Source organism: Cebus imitator, unplaced genomic scaffold, assembly GCF_001604975.1.
Source record: "Cebus imitator isolate Cc_AM_T3 unplaced genomic scaffold, Cebus_imitator-1.0 Scaffold12, whole genome shotgun sequence".
Taxonomy (NCBI): domain Eukaryota; kingdom Metazoa; phylum Chordata; class Mammalia; order Primates; family Cebidae; genus Cebus; species Cebus imitator.
The window spans coordinates 10,906,064-10,918,317 of record NW_016107327.1 but is presented as its reverse complement, the minus strand read 5'-3'; the positions used below and the strand labels follow the sequence as shown (position 1 = coordinate 10,918,317).

The 12,254-nt window shown below is 36.8% G+C and overlaps 1 protein-coding gene across 4 annotated transcripts in view; it reads right to left on the bottom strand.

Moving 5' to 3' along the window:
* ROCK1 (Rho associated coiled-coil containing protein kinase 1) overlaps nucleotides 1–12,254 on the bottom strand; it is a 165,980-nt gene that overhangs the window by 25,966 nt on the left and 127,760 nt on the right. For all 4 annotated transcript variants that reach the window (XR_005195573.1, XM_017498949.2, XM_037728141.1 and 1 more), the window contains 4 exons: nucleotides 10,999–11,159; nucleotides 7,801–7,985; nucleotides 6,214–6,283; nucleotides 3,755–3,849 (listed from right to left, as the gene is read on the bottom strand). Coding sequence is in view for 3 of the 4 variants with exons in the window: in XM_017498949.2 (XP_017354438.1) it covers nucleotides 3,755–3,849; nucleotides 6,214–6,283; nucleotides 7,801–7,985; nucleotides 10,999–11,159 (511 nt within the window). In the remaining variant the exon portion in view is untranslated. The remainder of the gene's footprint in view (nucleotides 1–3,754; nucleotides 3,850–6,213; nucleotides 6,284–7,800; nucleotides 7,986–10,998; nucleotides 11,160–12,254) is intronic.

Here is a 12,254-nt window from a genome sequence, read left to right as displayed (position 1 = left end):
AGATCTCTACATTAGTGGTTTCCGTATGCACTGATTGTCAAATCAGCCTAAGTTCTTATCTTTTATCTGCATTCTAAAGCAATAAACCCAACTACCATGGTATCCATTTCTGTTTGGACATCTCACAGGCACTTCAAATTCAATAGGCCTAAAATTGAAATAATCTTCTCTCCCTTCATCTCACAAATTTGGCATTCCTTAGCTCAGGGACTAGCACTACCATGAACTCAACAGCGCTTGCCAGAAACGTGAGAGTCAGCCTGAAAATTTTCCTAGCCTTCCCTATGGCTCCAAATCTACAAATCCTACTTATTTTACTTCCTACTTTGTTTTTTGTACTTGCCTTCTACTGCCAGCTTCCACTATAATTTTATATCTAAGTTTTTCCAGTGGTTATATAATTGGGCTCCCTGTATCTACCCAGTTTTGCCCCACTTCAATTCATTCTCCACTCCTTAGAGTGATTTTTCTAAAATACTTGTTAGTCAATGGCTTAGAATTTTCATTTATTCATTCAATATTTATTGAATACTTATTCTTTAAAAGTCCCTACTTTTCAATATTTTAAACTCTTCAGCATGATGCACAAGGCCCTTTGTAATCTGACTCAGGTTTATCTCTCCTCTCCAGTCTTATCTGTCACGAACTAAACCATTTGCTGTTCCTCAGATCACAGATTGGCTTCTGCCTATACCGTCCCTTGTTCCCCAAATTCCATTGCCTGGCTAATTCTACTTTCCCTCAGTTGTGATCTCTGTTGGGAAATGTTCTCTGAATCCACATGGTAACATGAGGTATCCTTTGTCACTCTACCTTAATTATTTCTCTCCTAACTCGATTCTGAAGCACTTGAAGAATCTAACTTACTAATAATAAGCCACACAAAGCACAGTACTTGTAGCACAATTGTGGTGACCCATATATTTGTCTTAAATAGATGAATAGATGAAACAGGGCAAATATATCAACTCTGAAACAATATAGTTTGGAGTGGATTGGGTGCCCCCTTGACAGTGAATGAATACACCTAGGATTGCATATAGCACTGTGAATACCATGCAAATGGTAGGTAACAGACTAGACTCTACGACATGACTGTATTAGAGAATAATCAGGAAATGCAGCTTTGTGTCTACCTTAACTTCCAGTTAATTAGGTTATCTAACTGTGATAACCAAATTAGTATGTTGATACCTGCTGTGACGCTAAAATTTATGGTAGTATACAGCTTGGAAACAAACTATTGTCAATTCTGAACCTTAAATATTTTAATCAACTTGATCAAGGCAACTTAATTGCAAAAAGATGCAATTATACTTAATTTTTAATCAAGCCAACAAAGTTAAACAATGAAAAGTCTAAGTTTATTTATAAAACTGGTAAAAATAAAAGTTATTTATTTCAACAAAAAAAAAACAAAGGATGATAAAAGTATGTATCTCCAGTTTGTAACACCTAATGTATTAAGGATCTAACACTGAGTGTCACAGTGATTAACAACAGAAAAAGCTAACCAGACAGTACAAGGTTATATATGAATTAGTCTTCTTCCTCCTAAAAGTCAGATTTGAATCTGATTAAGCTTCCAAATTAGGAGTGTCCAATAAAACTTTCTAGGATGTCAGAAATGTTCTATACCTGTACCATCTATTATAATATGGTAGACACTAACTGCATTTGACTACTGAGCAACTGAAATATGGCTATTACATCAGAGGAACTACATTTAATTTTACGTAACTGAATTTAAATTTAAGTGACTACCTGTGGCTACTGGCCACCATACTGGGCAGAGGAGCTCTAGATATAACTACCGATTTGCAGGAAACATAAAGGAAGTGGGGAATGTTCAACCAATTACAGAAATGGGATCAATAAAATCACAACTGAGGGAACCTCTATAGGTCAAAAAAATCCAGTTTCTTCAACAAAGTACTATCAGGATGGTGATGACTTTTGAGGTGGGGAGGAAAGAAGTCATAATTAGGAGGTGGGCAATATAGTGAGTTTCTGAAGTAGATAGCAAGGTTCTCTTTCATAGATGATGTTGGTTATAATGACATTTGTCAAAATTCATAAAAACTGTATTAGTTTTGCTGTTTTCTGTAATTGTTTGCTTTAACAACAAACAGTTTAAACAATTTAAGTCTTTTTCAAAGGTGATTAAATAATGTAAAGAGAATATAACAATGTTGGATAACTAGTTCTAGTGTCTATTCTGACATTACCTAGCTATGAGATACTCCGCACAATGAGTTACTATCTTGTTGGGCCTGTCAGATGAACCCTTAAAATGAAGCTGTTACACTTGAAATAGCTTTGTAAGGTTTTTTTCTTTTAAGGCCCTAAACATACACATGCAATGAAAATTAACCAGCCAGGTGCGGTGGCTCACACCTATAATCCCAGCACTTTGGGAAGCTGAGGCAGGTGGATCGCCGGAGGTCAGGAGTTCAAGACCAGCCTGGCCAACAAGGTGAAACACCATCCCTGCTAAAAACACAATAAATTAGCTAGGCGTGGTGGCAGGCACCTGTAATCGCAGCTACTTAGGAGGCTGAGGCTGCAGTGAGCTAAGATCACGCCATTGCAGTCCAGCCTGGGCATCAAAAGCGAAACTCTGTCTCTAAAAAGAAGGGAAGGAAAATTAACCTGCATGATAATACCTTGCTTTTACGTTTTTTTAGAGTTGGGGTCTCACTATGTTGCCCAGGCTGGTCTTGAACTCCTGGGCTTGAGTAATCCTCTTACCTCAGCCTCCCAAAATGCTGAGATTACAGGCATGAGCCACCATGCCCGGCCATAACATGCATAGTAATACTAAGAAGACCTTAAATACCTTTATGTAACTTAAAATAATGATTTGCAAACAGAGCATGATTTATATATAAATTGATCTTTTAAAATTCAGATACCAGGCCAGGCACAGTACCTCACACCTGTAATCCCAACACTTTGGGAGGCCAAGGCAGGCGGATCACAGGTCAGGAGTTCGAGACCAGCCAGACCCACATGGTGAAACCCCATCTCTACTCAAAATACAAAAATTAGCCAGGCGCAGTGGAGCACGCCTGTAATCCCAGCTACTCAGGAGGCTGAGGTTGCAGTGAGCAGAGATCATGCCACTGCACTCCAGCCTGGCGACAGAGCAAGACTCTGTCCCCNAAAAAAAAAAAAAAAAAAGAAAGAGACAGATACCCTTGAAAACAACTGTCAAACAACTTTTTGTCAGTTTAATGAATCTCTGCAATTGCTACAGTGTTGATTTACAGCATTGTTTTTTCACCATAAAGGCAAATTTCAGCCTAATCTCATTTGTTCTGAATTAGCTCAATAAATTATGCTCTATTCCATTCCCACAAGAATCATGGCACATCTATTCACTATCTCTTTTATTTTTATTTTTTTGAGACGGATTCTCGCTCTATCACCACGCAGGAGTGCAGTGGCATGATCTCAGCTTACTGCAACCTCCACCTCCCAGGTTCCAGAGACTCTCCTGCCTCAGCCTCCCAAGTAGCTAGGACTACAAGCATATGCCACCACACCTGGCTAATTTTTGTATTTTTAGTAGAGACAGGGTTTCACCATGTTGTTCAGGCTGGTCTCAATCTCTTCACCTGTGATCCACCCACCTCAGTCTCCCAAAGTGCTGAGATTACAGATGTGAGCCACTGCACCAGCCTTCACTATCTTTAAACTTAAGAATGCCTTTTGCAGTACTGATTCTTGTTCTAAAGTAAAATGGACATACTTTTCATTTTGTAGTTCCTGTATTTTCTTTAAATTTTCTCTGTTTTTTTCTTCAATCTCTTCTTTAAGTTCCTTTACCTGGGTTTTATAAAGTGTCTGCAAAACAAGTGATATGAAGAAGTAAGTGTTTATGGTGGGTTAAAAACAATTTGGCAGTTTCTTATAAATTAAAAAAATTAACATACGATCCATCAATTCCACTCTCAAGTATTTACCCATGACAAATGCAAATATATGTCAACACATAGTCTTACACATGAATTTTCTTTATGGTTTCATTTATAACAGGTCCAAAGTGAAAATGATCCAGATATCCATCAATATGTGGGTTTAAAAAAATGTAGTTAAGGCTGGGCACGGTGGCTCAAGCCTGTAATCCCAGCACTTTGGGAGGCTGAGGCAGGTGGATCATGAGGTCAGGAGTTCAAGACCAGCCTGACCAAGGTGGTGAAACCCCATCTCTACTAAAAATACAAAAATTAGCCGGGTGTGCTGGCAGGCGCCTGTAATCCCAGCTACTAGGGAGGTTGAGGCAGGAGAAAAACTTGAACCCAAGTGGCAGAGGTTACAATGAGCCATAATTATACCACTGCACTCCAGCCTGTGTGATACAGTGAGACTCTGTCTCAAAAAAAAAAAATGTGGTTAACTCATAGTACTTAGCAATAAAAGGGAATGAACTACTAATAAAACATGTAAATCTAAGAAACCTAAAAAATATGCTGAGTGAAAGAAACCAAGTGCTAAAGAATGTATACTGTGTGATTCCATGTATATGAAATTCTAGGACAGGCGAACATAATCAATAATGACGGGAAAAAAATCAGTCATTGTCTGTGTATAGAGGTGGGTGAGGAAAGATGGAGAGTGAAGGGCCACAAGGGAACTTTTTGTGGTGAAAAAACGTTCCATATGTTGACTGTGGTGGTCACACAGTTGTACATATTTGTCAAAATTTACTAACCAGTACACTTAAAATGGGTATATCATATAGAAATTATAGCTTAATTAAGTGTATTATAGATTTGGGATGATATTATAAAGAAATTTAACACACACTACTAATTTAAATGTTAGGTTGTTCTTGAATAATGTTAGAAAAATCACTTCTGTTTTGGTGGGTGGGATGGACTGGGTAGTTGACAGACAGGTAAAGAAATAACCACAAATAAGATTTATCAAGTATTCTGATACTATATCTATAATATATGCTTATTTCAGAACAATGGTTCTTACAATATTCATTAAGCTTTTGCCAATTCCAACAAAAAATATTTAATACATCAGAATCACATTGTGTTAGCTGCTGAAGTTACAGAGTAAACTTCCAGTCCTGATGTCTACTTCTTTTTTAACTACTCTCTTTATTTTAAAAGAAAACAAGAAGGGGAAAAAGCTGTGGAGAACTACTTTAACACTTACTTATTACTCTAAGAAACAACGCTTTTCTAGGCAAAAAAAATACATAAATTTTTATGAGAATGTAAATGAAAATAACGGCTTACTCTAGGTTAAGTATTAAGATTTTCTAAAATTAAGTAAACTATTTAGCCTTTAGGACTCAGATTCTTACCTCTCTGACTTCAAATACTGAAATTCAGGTAAGTAAATCAATGAAGGGATAAAAAGAAAAATAATATGATTTAAAAACCCAGAATAAAGACAAATCTTAAAATTTGGTTGTTAACAGCTTATTGAATTGAATGCTATTTAATCCAATGCCCACAAGCAATGGAATAAATCAGAACTGAGACAGGGTCAGGTTTTGTACTATTTTCTAGAAGCAAACCAACACAAGTCATTTGACATCCATCCAAACATCTGGAAGCACTGGATAATTGCTCTGTGGAAGCTTATGTCAAAAAAGTGTATGGGATGCTATAGATCACTTTGCAGAAGTCAGTAGTACATACTTTGAATAATTACCTTTAACATACACTCAAGGAAAGAGTTTCCAACAATATTGAAAAGTTTTTCGTTTGTTTTGTTTATGAGACAGAGTCTTACTCTGTTGCCCAGGCTGGAGTACAGGGGCATGACCTGGGCCTATTACAATGTCCACCTATCAGGTTAAAGTGATTCTCCTGCTTCAGCATCCTGAGTAGCTGGGATTACAGGCGCCCAGCTAATTTTTATATTTTTAGTAGAGACACGGTTTCATCACGTTGGCCAGGCTGGTCTCGAACTCCTGACCTCAGGTGATCCACCTGCCTTGGCCTCCCAAAGTTCTAGGATTACAGGCATGAGCCACCACACCTGGCCTGAAAAGTTTTTAAAATTTAAAAACATATACCAATGACTGCCTAATATGCCAAGAAACAGACAAACAAAAAGTAGAAAGTCACAATGTTTATTAGAAGATGAGTCATGTAAAAAAGAATTACAGTTCACATAAAAGAATCTAAATACCTTAAGTCAGATTTTGAAACAGTGTGTATGTTAAAAATGATTCTCACTTACCGAGAAGTATTGCTCAGCTTCAAGCTGATCTTGTAGTTCCCGCATCTGTCCTTCATTTCCTCTATACTGTCTTCAGATGAAAAGAAAAACGATGAACAATTGCTCTTACCTATACTAGACATTATATTATTCTCAGTTTGTTAAAGTTGCTAAAATAAAAAAGGTTTGCTAAAACAATATTTTTTTAAAAAAAAAGTTTCATTATTATTTTACTAATTAATGTGGTCAGGCCATACTGGTTCTATCTTGCTCCTTATAAAATAATGCTATGCAAAAGTAGTGAGAACCCTTTTCTACTGATGATCACTTTTTAGAGAACAGTAATTGTGCGTCTATCCAAACCGAAAAAATAAAACTGATACCATATTTTTGGTTAATTTTTACAGAGAAAATCAGTCATAGGGAAGAAAATATCTTATACAGTAAGTAAAAAAAAGAGAGGGGCATGAAAATATTTAATAAGTAATAATTCAGTGCTATATACATAGTACTATAGTTAATAATAATTCAGTACTACATACTAGATATTATGGCCAATTAAGTACAAGAAAGGGGCTGGTGAAAATGAATCATCAAGTAAGAATGGAAAGCAAGAACAAACTGACAAATAAGGAGGAATGCAGACAGACAACTGCCTGTATATAATATAAACATAAACACAACTCAAATAGGAGCAGATTCCAAAAGATGGAAACATAACGTAACCCAAACACAGACTTTCAAGAATTATTTACTGTCTAATATGAAAACCTAGCAGCTAGGCTTGAAAATCTAGCTGCTAGACTTTCATATTAGTCAGTAATAGCTTTGTATTCTCAGTATCTAAAAAAGGCACGTAGTTGATAGAAAGTCTACAACAAATGTCCATTGAATGCTGAGTGAGAGTATTTTTGCAGAAAAAAATTATAAAACTCATTTTGATGAAAATGGTGGCCCTAAAAGAGGAAAAGAATTTCACCAATATAAATCCAACTTTAATATAAAGTGACAATTTAATCCAAGAATCACTTTTGTAAATGAAGCTAGCAAGTGATGATATAATAAAATAAATTTGGAGGAAATAAAAACATAGGACTTGGCATAAGATATATGCACTTTTGATATTAAACTTGCAAAGCATATTCTTAGACAAATTCTGAAAGCAATTCTGACATCTTGCTTGGTCTCCATTTCAAGTAAGCAGGCATATCACAACCCAAGAGTCATAGAAAAAGAAAAAAGACATTTTTGCATTTTGAGATGAATCAAAGACACAAAACAAAACAAACAAAGTGTCATCATGTCTAATTCTGGTCTCTGAAATGTAGAAATCTGAACATCTACCAGGCACTGTGATTTTCGTAATTCTAATCTGAAGAAATGTGATGACTTTTGTGGACATGAAAATCAGATGAGAAAACTGTGGTCTTTCCAAAGCCTGAACTCCCTTGCAAACCTCTGCAAGTAAATGCTTTTATTTCTAAATACTTTTTCCCTATCTTTCACAAACTCTAAGTACATAATCTGTATATATGCAAAATATCAAACATACAAGTCAATGATGAACACAAAAAAGAAAGAAATCACAATGTTATTTTTAAGACTTACTTTGTAAGTTGAGCTAACTCAAATTCTAATAATCTCTTTGCTTCCAATAAAGTATTTATTTCCTGTTTCATCTGCTTTTCTAAACCTTTTAAATTGTCTGCCTCGAATGCCTGAGTCTTCAATTCATTTTGTAACAACAGCCGCTTATTTGATTCCTGCTCCAGTTGTAGGGTTAGATTCTTAACCTATGAATGAAAAAAATAATTGGGATCTTAAATCTCTTTAATAATTTATTAGACATTATTTGAAAGAATACTAACCAAATCAAATATATCATAATTCATGGTACTAGAAGAAAATATTAGTATTTAAAAGGGTTTTCATTGTTCCACATGTTTATTATTGTAGATTTACTATTAAGTCAAAATTAATTTCCAAATTTCAGACATGAGATCTTATGGAGGGAAAAAAATTCTGGTTCCTTTCTACTCCAATCAGCGTTAAAATTCTGGAGTACAAGGTGATTATAAAAGTCACTTCTGGGCCAGGCACAGTGGTTCACACCTATAATCCCAGCACTTTGGGAGGCTGAGGCAGGTGGATTGCTTGAGCCTGGAGGTTGAGACCAGCACGGTAAACATGGTGTAACCGTGTCTCTACAAAAAATACAAAAATTGGCCAGCCATTGTAGTATACTTCTGTAGTCCCAGTTACGTGTGAGGATCACCTGAGCCTGCGAGGCAGAGATTGCAGTGAACTGAGATCATACCACTTCACTCCTGCATGAGTGACACTGAGACCCTGTCTGAGACACACACACACACACACACACACACACACACACACACACACACACATAAAAGCTATTTCTGGGGGAACATTTGAAAGGAAAGGAGTACTTAAATTTACCTGTTTATGTGTTCTACTCTATAACCCTTCAAAGCTTAACAAAACAAACTGAATGTACATTTCATTCAACTCAATAAATTGGTATGAAGTGCTTATTAGGTGTTGGGACCAATGAACTCAATGTACAATGACAAATGTACAGTGGTTTATAATGGCCTTCATGATTTGTTCTATCATTATCCATTCTCTACAATCTAATCATATTCTTCAGATCCTCAAATGCAACCAATTCTCCCTCACCTCACAGTTCTTGTACATGCTACTCCTTCTGTTCTATCCTCCTTCATTTGTTATTCTTCACCTCTCAAATTAAATGTCATACCCTTGGCAAGGCCTTCTGTAACTCCCAAATGTGGTTAGTCATACACCCCTATAACATTCAATGCTTCCTTTTTAATTATTTGCAATGCTTGTAGTTACTACTTTAATATCTGTTTTCCCCTCCTGGCTGTAAGTTCCAACAAAGTCAGAACCATACCTATATCTCACTTACTTCAGTAACCCCAACTCCTAGCACAGAACCAGGAAAATAATAGGTAGTCAAAAACTTATGTTTTTAAAATGACTGAATATTATCTTTAAAATTTTGAACATATATTCCTTCTGCATGCTAGTTTTTAACAGGTATCTCTAATTTCTCTTCTTTCTATTCCATTCTATATACCACTGCCAGACTGATTTTTCTTTTTCCTTTTTCTCTTTTTTTGAGACGGAGTCTTGCTCTGTCACCAGGCTGGAGTGTAGTGGCACAATCTCAGCTCACTGCAACCTCCGCCTCCCAGGTACAAGTGATTCTCCTGCCTCAGCCTCCCGAATAGCTGGGACTACAGGCACCCACCACCACACCTGGCTAATTTTTGTATTTTTAGTAGAGCCAGGGCTTCATCATATTGGCCAGGCTGATCTCAAACTCCGGACCTTGTGATACGCCTGCCTCGGCCCAGACTGATTTTTCTAAAAGTGCTTTCACCTATAGCTCCCATGCAGGTTTTATTTTTTATATTTTTTGAGATAGCATCTCACTCTGATATCCAGGCTGGTGTGCCATGGCACAATTTCGGCTCATTGCAGCCTTGACCTCCTAAGGTGCAAGCAATCCCCCCACCTCACCCTCCTGAGTAGCTGGGACTATAGGCATGCGTCACCACACCCAGCTTATTTTTGTATTTGAGACAAGAGTTTCCCCATGTTGCCTGGGCTAGTTTAAAACTCCTGAGCTCACATGATCTGCCGATCTGCCCACCTTGGCCTCCAAAAGTACTGGGATTACTGGTATGAGCCAATGTGCCTGGCCACCCATGCAAGTTTTAAAGAGTATCAATACTTTGGCCTCCAAATTTCTCCCATAACTACTCAACATGTTTCTTCTTCTCTGGTCATATCAAGTTCCTTTTTATGCCTTTTATGCCTTACTTACTCATTGTCTTATCCACTCAATACTCACTTTATTATCCATATCTTTACTGATAATATTCCCTCTACCAAGTAAAACTCTTGACTCTAAAACTATCACCTTTTGAAGTCTTATTCAACCTTTAAAACCTAGGTAACGTGTTACATCTTCTTAAGAAGGCTTTCAGTCTTTTTTTTTTTTGAGACAGAGTCTTGCTCTGTCGCCCAGGCTGAAGTGCAGTGGCATGATCTCGGCTTACTGCAACCTCCGCCTCCAGGGTTCAATTGATTCTCCTGCCTCAGCCTCCTGAGTAGCTGAGACTACAGGCACATGCCACCACACCTGGGTAATTTTTTGTATTTTTAGTAGAGACGGGTTAGCCAGGATGATCTCGATCTCCTGACCTTGTGATCTGCCCACCTTGACCTCCCAAAGTGCTAGGATTACAGGTGTGAGTCACTGTGCCTGGCAGAAATAATTTCTAAACTACATATAGTAAACAGGACATACTGTCATTTTACCTTTTATTAACTGCTTTATAAAATGTATACCCTGTGCTATCAATCTAAGCCAGGAATGACTGCAGTTAAACACTTTTAAGAAATCTAACAGCAACGCTCTTTCTTGGAGGATATAGGATACCTTACAATAAAGATACTGTTTTTTCCTTTAAAGTAGATGGTCAGTTTTTTCAGGGAAGGAACTATGATATTTCAAAATAGTTGTACTGTCATAGTGAAAAATGGCATAGATCATACAGAGCGAATGTTCAGTAACTATCTGATGAGGAAAAATTCTAGGTGCTGGGGTGGCATATAGCAGTGAACACAAACCCATGTCAATTATTTCATTCAAATCTCCTTCATCGTGTTTAAATTATAGATAACTCTTTAGTTGTAACTTATATAATCGTTTCACTTTTAAAAGATGAACAAAACCAGTACTATTTTTCTTACTTCATCCTCCATCCTTTCTTTATTTCCAGTCAAATGTTCTAGTTTCTGCTGAGATTGCTTCAGATCAACGTCGAGCATGGAACACTGTTTCTCAACCTGAACAACCCGATTTTCAGCCTTCTCTCGAGCTTCTCTTTCTTCTTTCAGCTTTTTTTCCATCTCTGTGAAAGCAAAAAGTTACATACTTTTAAAGAAAGAGCACTTTAATACATTTCACTTTATATGAGCTGTAAATTGGTTTCAAACATCTCGTTTTTATCCTGGGACTTGAATAGAGCTATTTATTATAGAAATTCTCATGTTATATGAACTATTTATATAGCAGAAATCTCTAAAGAAAGGGAGTTATAAAATATACAGTAATAAAATCTTCTAAAACCAACTCTTACCCAATGATAAGAGATTAATCAGTACCACTTTCAGACTAGAAGGTGAAGAGTGTAGCTAGAAAGAAAGTGAATTAACAAAGAATAATAATGAAGGTACATCAAGTAAAAGCAGAAAAATAAGGCTGAATTTATCCCATGCATTGTTCCAGAAAAGGTTCAAGAGGCTTAAGGCTATGGTAGGAACTCCAATTTATACAATTCAGATGAATAAAATTCTACAGTAGTATATTATCTCTTAATTATTACTACAAGATAGTAGCCTACACTGAGATTCCTTTCTTGAAATATACCTAGGCTTCTGAGAGGTTAGCTTTTCCATGTTCATGCAACTAGTAAGTTGCCCCAACAAGATTCAAGTTTATTAAGTCTGCTTTCCTACTCTCCGAGACTACCTTCTAGGTGAGAAAACATAAACTATTAAATAAATATAAATACACTATTCCATATCTTCCCCCCAAACTTACAGATAAAATTGTCACCTCTTAAGATCCTTCTGTTTAATCAAACACAAATCCATCCACTAACTATGTTCTTCTGACTCTTGATATATCTCTCCTGAGCTCCAGACTTAGATACCAATTGACTATTTAACATCTCCACCTAGGTATCTAAAGTTGTTAAAATTAACGTATCCACGACAGATGCCTTTACTTCCGACCTATCCCCGACCACTCCAACCCCAGTTAGTCTGAGTCTCTCTCTTTTTGTTTTTTGAGACAGCGTCTTGTTCTATCACCTGGGATGGAGTGCAGTGATGCAATCTCGGCTCACTGCAACCTCTGCCTCCTGGGGTTCAAATAATTCTGCCTCAGCCTCCTGAGTATCTGGGATTACAGGCGCGCGTCACCATACCCAGTTTTTTTTTTT